Raw genomic sequence first — 12,343 nt, 5'->3', positions numbered from 1 at the left:
AACATATCTTCTTTACACAACAATTTGTCAGACTGCTACATTTACTAAACCAACTTTATGAACTAAACAGACAACTCTCTAAGGAACACCACTGGGTAGTGCCCCCCCTCTGGTCTCAAAACAGCCTCAGTATTTTGTGACATGGATCCCACAAGAAAAACCTTCCCCTGTGGTTCTGCTCCATGTTGACATCACATCATCTCTGCCAATCTCCTGTCCCACCATAGTCAAAAGGTTGTACTGGATTACCATCTGAATTTCACAGAAACTTTAGCTTTGTGCCAGGTAGCATAATCTTGCTGGAAGTAGCCATTAGAAGATGGAAAACTGTGGCCACAAAGGAAAGAGCATGCAACTGGACTGTGACATTCAAACCATGATTGATTGGTATTAAGGGACCTGAAACCTCTCTGTCAGCTCCAAACAGCCTATTCTCCTTTCATTTCTGTTTCTGTCCACAGAACTCCTGGTTGCTTGGGATTTTTTATTCTTTTGGTTTTTGCGTGTGGAAATACTAAAACCATCAATCACAGCATATTTAAAGTCACTGAGATTAGGACAAGTAAAAGGGCCTGCTGTGACTGCCACTGAAAATGATGATTAGACATTATGAACCTATCAACCAATCACCATTAATAGAATATTTTATTTACAATGCACTTAAACAGTTTCTTTCTTTTCTTATTTTTGGCTAAAAGTAAACATCTGGTGGCTTTACAATATGCTCCTCTTTAAAGTTTTAGTCAGTGCAGATCAATTGGTTGTCCTTGCATTTGGTACAAATTCCAACAGATGCCCTGTCTCCCCATTCCCTTTACAGAAAAAACAGCTTTATATATGTATATTATATATACAGAATACTTGTTTGATGCTATATAGATATTTAAAATATAAAAAATAACAATTAAGACAATTATCCATCCACCAATCATATTATATTATTTTTTGCTGATTTTTGATCACTGCTAAATTGTCATCAGAAGTTATATTTGTTAATGTGCAGGCCTTTTTTCCACATAGCAGGGTTAGGCTTAGTGAGACCTCGGGGCTGGTTGCTTTCTCGCTGACTCACAAACGGAAACGCAATGTTTGACAGGTTACAAGTAACCTGTCAAACATAAACGTTTGAGTGACATAGTTGGAGGTGACTTTATTTGACTCAAGGGCTCAGAGACATTCTGTCTTTCCCCTGAAGTGTGTTACGCCTTCTGCTCGGTGAATGTGTCCAACAGTCCAACCTGGTGGCGCTGTCATAACTGTGGGTTGACAGTTGTGTTCAAAAAGGAGAGGTCATGTTGAACTGATCACAAAGTGACCCACTTTAGGACAGTGGGGGCTACACATGCAGTTCAGTAAAAGTTGATTTGCTTCATCTTGTTTTTCCTCATATCCTTATTGTTAAGTTGCGTGTCAGTCACACAGTGGTTTCTGCTCTGTAATCCACTAATTATCCAGTATATTTTAATTTTCCCCAAACAAACCAGAAATCTAATATTCATAATTTCCGGTCTTTGGATTTCAACACTACAGGCTTCATGCACAGCTTCTTCCATGAATTTAACACTAATTGGCCAAGTAAAAAAAAATGGTTGAATGTGGCAAACAACATTGTGAAGTCTGTGTCATGTCCTTGTGTTTTGTCCTCTTATGAAAAGAGAGTTTTCATTTCTATTATTATACCTGTGTTGTCCTTATTTTTGGATTTGTGTTTCTGAGTTTTCAGTTTTATGTTGTAGCTTTGTTCCTGGTGTGTTTTCCTTCCCACTCTGTTTCTCTCTGTGTCCCACTCTCTGTTTCTTTCTGTGTTTCTTTCTGTGTTTCTTTCTGTTTCTTTCTGTGTTCCACCCTGTGTTCCTCTCAGTGTTCCTCTGTGTTCCTCTCTGTTTCCTGTTTTATTTTGTAGTCTCTGCTCCTTGTGTGTTTTCTCCCTGGACTTCCTGCCCTCGTGAGGTTCACCTGTTCATCCTGTGCCACCTGTCTCTAGTTTGTCATTAGTTCAGTGCGTATTTAAGTCTTTGAGCTTCCCTTTGTCTTTGTCAGTTTGTTGTTGTACTATGTCGTCCCAAGTGTCGTCTCACCACTCCGTCGTTGTTTCTCCTCCCTCCAGTAAGTTCTCTTGTGTTTTCCCTGTTTTTGCTGAAGAGCATTTTTGAGTTTACTGTTGTTTTGGGATTTTGTCTGATGCCCTGCCTTAATCCTTAAAGGACAATTTTTGTTAAAACCTTTTGTTCTGCCTTTTTGGGTCCACCTGCTCCCTTACCCGCTCCCTTACCCGCTCCCTCCAAAACGTCTGTCCTCTGTGTGCAAATTCAATCAACTTTTAAACCATGCACACCACATGAACAAGCATTTATTCCCACTCTGTTAACTCCAACAATTAGCCATACGTGTGTAATAGGATGCGCTTCATGAATACTGATACATATCAAAAAGCAAATCCTCTTGTCCTTTCAGGCTTTTAGCGGGAGTGAATAAAAAAGTGAATGTTTAACGATAGAAAGTCACTGTGGCACTGATGTGCACACTGTCAAGGTGAGGGAAGGTGAAAGGTATTGTGAACTGGCCTTGAATCAGTTAGTGGCACCATGTCAGAGCAGCAGTTGATGTTCAGAGAACGACAGCCTATGGAAAGATACAACAGAGATGTTTTTGATGGTTGGGGTGATCAGACAGCAGAGCTCTCTCCCCTTGATAGACGTCATAACGGGAAACTCTAATTAAATGCAATGTGACAGAAGGATGCGGCGACATCAGACAGGCTCAGCGGCTGTGGATGGTTGGGATAGGTCTCCTGTGGATTGGCTGTTGCGTTCTACCAAACCCTGGTTTCAACAATTTCAGTCCAGCGGCCTGATTGTTCTTTCAGTTAAGAATAACACTAGAAGTTAATGCTGGCTTCGGTGACAAGCTGCATGTTAGCTGTGAGGGTCTGGGACCAAAGCATGAATAGTGTAATTAACCACATATTAAATTGAGCTCATACCTCACTCTCTTCTTTGTTCAGAATAATATGGCATTTGGTGCAATTTTGTGTGTTGATTAGGTTCAACGTTCAGGAAACTTGGAGCCCACAAGTAGCAGGACCTTCATCGTCATGACAGACATCCTTGTATGCTCTGTTTTTTCTCTATTATTATGAAAAACAATTTTGTCGGCATCAGGGACCTAAGAAATTCCTTGTGGAACGGTCATGACTGGAAGAATCAGTACTGATTTCTCAGCTGCACATAAATAATGAAATGCTGCCTTTCACAGATTTACTTCCTCTGCTCCAGTCATAATTGCTACAGCCAATAAAGCTGCATCGTATTTGTCTGCTTTGGGTCCATTTTGTGCCCAGTATCTGAGCTGCCTTACCTAACTTCATGCAAGGCATTGTGTCGAGTACACCAGGTATGTTCAGACGTTCTGCTGAATTTCTGATATGTCAAATACTTTGTTCAGCTGTCATCTGCCTCCTGCACAGTTGAAGCCGAGCCTTGACTCAACTCTCCAAACTCAGTGCCCATTAATGACCCACGATCAACAATACCGAGAGACATAATGCGTCTGGACTTTCTGTCTGTCCCATTCTTGTTAATATAATATCTCAAAAATGTAGTTGAACTGATTTAACTGATATGATTTTGGTGGTTAAAGATCAAGGTGTCACATTGTTTGGTCTTGTGAATACAATACCTCAGGAACAAGTCCTATCAAATCTAGCACAGCTGTTTGCTTGGGCTCATACACAAAGTAATTCGATTTTGATGGTCAAAGGTCAATGTCATGGTGACCTCACAAAACTCTTTTTTTTGCTTGTAAATGCATTATCTTAATAATACCTCTAGAGATCCTTTCAAATTTGGCAGAAATGTCCCTTAGATTTACGGAGTAACCTTTAAGATTTGGGTGGTCAAAGATCGAGGTCGTGCTCGCCTCACAAAACATGTTTTTGGCCTCTTGAACCTGCTCATCAACTTTGGTAACCAAAACAAACCTGCCACTATCTGCCAGGATGCTATAACTTACAGGGAATAAATTAAGGGGGCTCAATACTTAAATCACATAACTGTTTAAGTATAGAAGATAGTATCTGCCTCATAAAAGTGAGTGATTAAGGTCCTGGTCATCCCTAGAAGTACTAAAAATGTATAACATTCTGCATTTTCTGCACTTGTCGAACGCCACTCTGCTTTCAGAAAACTTGTCATGCCTCCTGCACACTTGTGATTGACACATTTTGCATGTTTTCATCACACTTCCTCAAAAAAAGCAAAAAGTCAGTTTATATGTGAGCTGGAATGAAGCACTGCTACTAAACTGTTGATCCAGTTATTTAACTGTGATAAAACACTTCAGGGACACAGGAAGTATCTAATTACATGAGAAGTGTGAACGTGTTGATTAGATAGAGAGATAGATTTGTCTTTGGAAATTCATCTTGTGCAGAACTGCAGCAGTCGTAGGACACCGACATCACCACAGCAAGCTTACACAACCTGTCATGAAAAGCCTACATGTACAGGTGCAGCACCCTCACACAACAAGATTCAGTTATTTATGTTTTAGTCTTTTTCGTTCAGAGGGATGGCACCCTGAACCCCCCTGATGCTAAAAGCTTGCATGTACTGAAAAGGGGATGTGCTTTTTCAAGGCTCTCCTTTTCTTCACCAACGAGACTCACAGATCATCCCCATACAGTGTTTCTGTTGTCCAGCAATATTACTGGACATGTTAACTATTTTATGCAGTTCATTTGTATTAGTCACAGACAATTAAAAATACCAGGCAGTAAAGCAGAAGGTTAGGATGCTCTCCACTAAAGAGCATTAGAAGAGGACCTGTCTGTTCACTTTCAACTGTCTCAGTCTGCACATGAAATACAGACACTGCTGTATTTGAATTCCAAGATGAATTTGTTTCAGTATAATACCCTGTATGTACCAACACACATGAACACACAGACACACATAATTACAATCCTGGGCCCTGGCTTGAATAAATACCATGAATTCCCACAAACCCCAGGATCTTCCCAGTAATTCATGTCATATGTGTCATACAGAGAATTCTCTTTTGCTGCTGTGAAACTGTCGATTGCATATAAACATGAGCCTTGAGCTGACATCGCAGCCAGTTGTGACAACGTTTTAACAGAACCAGATGAAGCGAACCCTGTAACTCATCTGATTTAACATGGCAGCATCGTGTTGACCTCTGAGCCTCTGTATTCCATTAAATCCCGGTGTCTTCCCCTGTTCTCTTTCTTTTCATCCTTTTTCTTCCTCTCTGCTAGAGACAATTGCTGAGTTGCATTCGTGGTGGGAACTGCCCCGGACCCAACGTCAGCTCGCTGCAGTTGCCTGGAGATGTGAGTTTCTTCGCCAACCAACTGGCTGTTCCCACCGTGGAGTTTGCCTTCGAGCAGACCAAAGCGGAGGAGGTATGTTTAGAACTGCTACACATGCTGGACTCCTTTACCTCTACTGCTCACACTGTGCCCACATGACTTTGTTGTCTGACAACTCTCCTATTACTTTAGTTGAATTTTTGCCAAGGTGTGCAAACAGGGAGTTTCTTTCATGCAAATGCAGGCGGCTGTATTATTTTTTATTTTTTTATTTTTGAGTAAACTCCTGAATTTGCCACAGGCCACCACTTGTTTATCTTCAGATCTTAATTAGAAGTGAAAACTTTCTTGGTGAAGACACACACTCAGAGTCACTAGCCTATCATGTGTTGAATAAAAGCCTGATATTTAAACAAAGAGATTACACATTATTCCACTGCAGTAATTTGTCCAGTTCTGACACGTTGGGGGATTGGGTGTGATAACAGCCATCTGCAGCATAGAAGACTAATGGTATTATTTTTGCAAAATGGATTATGTCTTTATACAAGCAACAAATAACACATCACACAGCTTACAAATTATGCATGCCCCCATTTACTTCTATTAAAAATGCAGTATTGATGCTTGTTGTACTGCCTTAGGGTAGAAACGCAGAGATTTAGCCACAGCTAAGTCAGCCCACTCAAATTTGGAACTTTGTGCTGGGACGGCAACTTTGAGCTTAATTAGTGCGAGAGATCTTCATGATGTTTATCTGCCCTCGAGGCATCATCACAACCTGAAAATAATGGGTGGTGGAGGGGAAAATCTACAGCCAAGTTTATTTAAGAGGGAGACAAAACCCAAAATTGAATTAAAAGAAAATGGTCTGATTCATAAATATGCCTGACCGCGTTAGGGGGAAGTCCTGTGTGCATACATTAGCATTGACTTTGTAGCATTTAGGCTGAGCTGCAGTGGTAAGAGAAAAGTGGAAAGTCATTGAATAAATGTTGTGAAGTCAAGAAAAAACACTATATGCCCTATGATATACTGACTATACATATATAGTTATCATTGTTATGTTTGCCCCAAAAAAGTAATGACTTATATATATATATCATAGTGACTGTGGCTGAGACACAATATAATTTAATAATTTGCACATCTTCCACAATCCTCAAGTAGCCAAAGAACAATGTCTTGAAGTCAACAAACAGTTATTATTGTTATTAGAATTAAACGTAAAAGGGAAAATAACCTATTCCATTCAGATTGGACTAAACGTCAAATTAGCAAACATAGATATCTTTAAATAAAACATTGTAATAATCTATCGGAAAATAAAAAAATAAATCAAATAATATTTACTTAACTTCCTAATTAACCAAAAACAGGAGAAAATGTCGTGCAAATACTGTTGAACAAATACTAACTGAATGAGTAAAGCAGGCAGGTTAAGGAGCAAAAAGCCGGTGATGTGGAAGGTTGGGGGAGGAGGAGGATGTGCCAGACAGCCACCTTTGGTCTTCTTGTACTCTGTGGTGGACCAATCAGCTGCAAGGGCTCCCAGTAAAACACTAATCATGATTCCGGCACAGACCTGTTCCATGCATCACATACTCAACACAGCCCAACATGCACCAGGAGAGAAAATCACAAAACAAAGACAAACAATGACTGCAGTCGTTACAGTGATATTTACCAAATTATTTAAGTACCAAACAAATATTAGTGCCGCAGCCAGCATCTATCATGCATTATTGCACATGCACTGATGATGTTGCAAACCCTCTGGGGGGTTGATTGTGGCCTCATTGGTTTAATTACATTTATTTGTCAGGGATCATGTAAAAAGCATCAAAAAGGAGAGTTGTTTTGTTCCAGATTTAGCTGCTCACCCTCCATCTGTCTCTGGGCAGGTACGTACAAACCTGCGGGACACCTCAGCTGAAGATATGAAATTCATCTTCTCTTTAATTGGCCGACTTCCATCTCTAACGCAGATTAACTCATGCAGCCTTACTATTAAGCTCTTCCATCTGTCATCTTAAATTATAGAACAAAACCACAATTCACATGGAGTGGTTTAGAAATGAGTGAATCTATCTGTACAGCATTACAACCATCCAAAGATGAATGTACTGTTGCCAAAACTGTCTTTATATTGTGAGGCCATCAGTTACTGTGTTGTCTTTATCACATTAAAGCTCAATCAAAAAAATATTTAAGTATTTAAAACTGTCAGTTTCAATAAAGGTGTGGTTGCCGCCCTCTCAGGGGCGTTGCCTTATATTTTGGGTCCAATGAAAACTCATTACATTAGGCCCCCACCATCACAGGCCATGCTAACCTTTAAAAATATGTCATGTTACAGACATGCAGCCGTCTGCATATGCAATATTAGCTTTCCACATTATCTAGGTTGTGTAGATGTGAACAATGAACAGTGGGACTCTGTCAGGGTTCAGCCATGCTGCTCTTCTAGAGGTTTGAGGTCTTGACTATTTTCTGTGTACTGTGTACACAAAAAAGGTTGTGGAACTGATCATTCACCACCTTTTCAAACAAATATTTCCTGTACCCCTTTCTGTTGGCGGAAACTAATTTGTTTCAACAAGGTTTTGATTGTTATCACAAGACTGGAAGATGCACAGCTTCATACCAAGTACATAACCCTGACTTTTATTCGAGGAAATGCAGTAGGTATACCAGAAAGCTCCCGAAGCAGCTCCACTGCTGAACCACAGCAGACCTCCTGCCTGTGTGAACAGAAGAGAACCAAGACACTCAGCAAAACTGTGTTGCAGCCATCACGCACCACTCACTCACGCAGGCAGCGTGGCCCGGGCGTTAGAGGGCTTGTTGTCCTGACGGCCAGGAGCATTGCCATCCAACTGTCTCAACCAGCAGAGTGTGAGAGAGAGTGCAGAGGGGCAGGAGAGGATGGTGGACGTCTCTGAAGAGTAGACTATGTTATGGTGTAGGAGTTTATATTTAGGATAGATTTTAAAAAGGAACACAGCTTTCCAGGTCCCCGTTCATGAGAGGTTGTTTTGGTCGGTGGGGGGGGTGCCCACCTTTGAGTAGTGGGTGCAGTTAAAAAAATAAATAAAAGGTGTCGTTACATAGACGTCCCAAACAGTTGACTCTATTACAATCACTGAGTGGGTTCAAGAGGACTTGAAAGCTTGTGTTTCTCTTCTGTGTGTCTCTAATGATGATTGGTCCCTACTTTGACACTTTTAAAATATTATATATATTAAAATAAATATAATATACACCTAATGTGCCAATAGTTTTTGGGTCAATGCCAGTCACATGCCCTTAGAAACTTCAGCCCACAACAGGGTGCCCCTGTCTTCCCCACAGTACTCTCCTTATCTACAGGGACCTCCTATTGACCTAAGGTTGGATTATCCGAATATACAGACAAATATTGTTTGTCACAGAAATATGAAGCATTGTCTATACTGTATGTTGCACTGATTTTTAAAATAAGCTCACTGTTGGAGCCAAATAGGTAACTTGTTTAAGAGCTAGATATATCAGCACCTGATAATATCATTATTAAATCTATTTCTGTCACAAATCGAGCTCAAAATGCCAACATCGCTGTCAATGTGTTGAATATTCAGCCCAGTTTACCCTCAGTTATTTTTAACAGTCATATCTGTCGTATTTTTTATTAATATACTGCATTAGTCATATTGCTCACTATTTTTTCGTACTGTTTTTCTTCGTTCTGCGCTTTTTCTACGATGACACATTATCAGTACTGTCACGGTGAGTGGCTCTTATTTTAAGCAGGAGTGAGCAGAGCTGTAATACTCACCTGATTTTTAGCCTTTCCCCCAAAAAAGAGGCCTGACCATCAAATCTGGGCAATGGTAATATTAGATTTGGAAGCAGATTTAGCCAGGAACTATACTTAAACTACACTTAAAATATTTTAAGCAGTTTATGTAAATTTAATGAATTTATGACCTTTGTAATATCCACAACCAACTACGACCCTTTGTTGGGGTTCATCCTCTGGCGCTGCTGGAGGAACCTGCAAAGCGATCTGATGAAATTGTTTCATCTTTGCTTTTATTTTCATGGAGAGATCAGAGGTCTTACCACCAACCGATTCAGTTGTCTTGATCCATCAGTGGGGGGAAAGTGGGAATGGAAATCAGATTTGTACACAAGTTTTATGCACATGCCCATTGAGTGCACTTGTAGGATTGCTAGGAACATGAGATGAGATTGAGTGCTATTCTTAGGAAAACCAAAAAGGGCTTTTGGGGGCTGACAAGGGCAAGAATTACATGTATTTGCACACTGAACTCATTAAGGTAATCAATCCAAGCGTGTACATATGGCCTCAACCACATGATCACCTTTAGAGCAGTTTCTGCCTCTGTTCAGCATTGTTAATTATTCCAAACAGACCTTTGTATTCAATCTACTGTGTATGTAATTATATTCATTCATCCTCATTTGACCAGTAAACAGAGTTGTGGTGCTGATAATGTGTCGGGAAACCAGCAGATGTTGTGTAGCAGTGCCACAGCGTTTGTGACAGGAGTGTGGTTCGTCGAACATTTGTTTTCCAGTGTAGCATCTGTTTTTTTCGCACTCCACGAAACTTTTCTCTGCTGTGCAGTCATCACACCAGCCTGTGATTATTCACACTCTGCAATCATTTTACAAAGTTAGTTTTGCTAATGAGATGAGATGAGTCATCTGCAATTTCAAACCTGTTTAGTGCCCAAAAGTTTATATTCACACTATTAAACAATATCATGACTTGAAGACAGTTAGGCAGATGAGCGATTTAACCATCATATTGCCATAATCATTCATCGTGAAGATGCACACGAAAAGCTCCTCCCGTGTGTCTTTCTTCCCCACTGTGCACCGAAATCTGGAAGTAAGATTTCATCCTGTCGGTGCCAGGCGTGGGAGTCGTCTCTGACATATGTCATCTAGCAGTTGCATTGACTTTGGGGACCTGAAAGGAACTTCAGACAGGCTGTGAGGTGTGAGAGGAATATCTGACATCCCCTCATCTTTGCTACGCTGTGGTTCCCGGGCCACATTCAGGTGCAGGTGGGGACAGCATAGGATCAACAGAGCCAGACGGATCTTCTTTTTTGACACGTCCATGTACTCTATTTAGACTGGAGGCCATTACTGTTTCTCTCCCTAGACAATAATAGTCCTCACAAATCTGAAGACCATAGCTGTGACACCTGCCCTCCTTCTGCCTCTGCACACCGATAGTCTATGGTGTGTGGACGAGATGTCTTCGCAGGACTAAGTGGGTGTGGACAAATTGGGTTTGACAGACAGCTCCACTCAAGTGAATTTTGGAGAGGGATGCTGGAAGAAGAGGTGCTGAGAGGGCTGCAACCCCCTATTGGCGAGGGGCTGTAATTGCAATCCCAAAACATTCAGAACAATTTAAGAAAAGAACACATTTTATGTTCGGATCTTGAGATTAGCGTTATAGAAGGCTGTTCTGTAAGTGACGTGAGGTGCAAACTGAAAGAATCAAAGATTGTAGTGATGGTTCTAGTTGGTTAGATGTAAGCTATTTCTCTTAAAGTTTAAACTCTTTTAAATCTTATAAAATGTTGTTGGTCATCTGCTTGCTGACCTGCTCTTACTCTTCTGCAACATCATAAATAATCAACATTTTTCAACCTGATCAGATCTAATCAGCCAGATGATTTACAACATATCTCTGAGTGTGCAGAGACTTTAAACTTATGTTTCTCTTTTTGACGGCAGTGATGTCTGAAACATAGCAGAGCACAGCTCTGCACAATGACTGGTTATCAGTAGATCTGTCTACCAGGGCAACAACAAATTATGCTTCCCTGGCTTTGTCTTTAATATCTTCCCCTGCACCATATCAGCAACAGCTCTAATTACCAAATTGTAGATTTTAACCTGTGTGCCGGTAAACACTTTACAGACTGGACAGGCTATAATTCAAATCCTGTCGACAAAAGATAGAGAAGAACCAAGTAATTGCTTCTATTAATTGACACCTTCAAGTCAATGTGACCCTCAAAATGAGCTCTCTGTGGCGTAAAAAGAAAACACAGTGAACTAGCATCTGCAGTCTGCCCTCACCTGTTTAACATGCATTTCCATTCCTTTTCTTTTTTTAGTAGAAAGTCCATTTTACCTGTAAGCTGTGGCTTATAGTGCAGTATTAAGCTAAAAGGTAAAAATAAAAAATGGCCACTTCTCAAAGAAATAACAGCATAGTTAAGAGGCACAAAATGCAACTGCAGCATCAGCAGCTGATTCACACAGCGTCATCAGCCTGCTCACTGTAAAATAGACTTTACTGCAGCTATGTCCTGTATAGCTTACTTTGTCATAATATAGGATAACCTCCGTTGAATAATTCTTTGCCCCCTGATGATGAAGCTGTGTATGCAGGCAAGCTTTAGTGTAGTGCAATGGCTCAACATAGCAATGCAATGGTAAGGCAGGCCAAGCTGGTGACACAATTAGGAAATCCTCCATTAACCAGACTCATTTTGTCTGAATTCCGGTTCGACCTTCAGCCCTTCATACTACAGAGGCCACTCTGAGGAGAATGAGTCCTACAAAGGATGCGGCCCCTGAATTGGAAAATAGCTACAGGTACATTTTATTGTACCACTCCTTGTTCAGCTTTAGGCCCTAAAATGTATTCCTCTGATGGTTTATGTGTCACATCTTGTCAGATAATCTAGATCTTCCTGTGTTAAGTACCATTTGCGAAGATGCTTTTCTGCCCACAGCGTGATTAAGCTTTTCCCCAGTTTTCTTAATTTATTATTGGCTCTTGCAGCAGGCGCTTTTCAGCTGCATGTCTGAGCTGTAAAATACAGTAAATGGAGTCTTGTTAAGTGGCAGTAGATACCTGTCAGCGCCTTCAGCCTTCCTGGAAGTCTGAAGCTGATGAGGAATGATAGAAAGATATTACATCTGCATCGCACTCTCCCCTGCACAGCTGCCATGCTAAAATCCCCATTGGTG

At 40.7% G+C, this 12,343-nt stretch overlaps 1 protein-coding gene across 1 annotated transcript in view; it reads left to right on the top strand.

Moving 5' to 3' along the window:
• Nucleotides 1-12,343, top strand: part of LOC109625321 (inactive N-acetylated-alpha-linked acidic dipeptidase-like protein 2) — a 428,309-nt gene that overhangs the window by 305,167 nt on the left and 110,799 nt on the right. The window contains exon 13 of the mRNA XM_020080522.2: nucleotides 5,279-5,425. Within this exon, the coding sequence (XP_019936081.1) occupies nucleotides 5,279-5,425 (147 nt within the window). The remainder of the gene's footprint in view (nucleotides 1-5,278; nucleotides 5,426-12,343) is intronic.

Source organism: Paralichthys olivaceus, chromosome 3 (assembly GCF_024713975.1).
Source record: "Paralichthys olivaceus isolate ysfri-2021 chromosome 3, ASM2471397v2, whole genome shotgun sequence".
Classification (NCBI taxonomy): domain Eukaryota; kingdom Metazoa; phylum Chordata; class Actinopteri; order Pleuronectiformes; family Paralichthyidae; genus Paralichthys; species Paralichthys olivaceus.
Note: the sequence above shows the minus strand (reverse complement) of the source record. Positions and strands in the feature narration are given on the sequence as shown.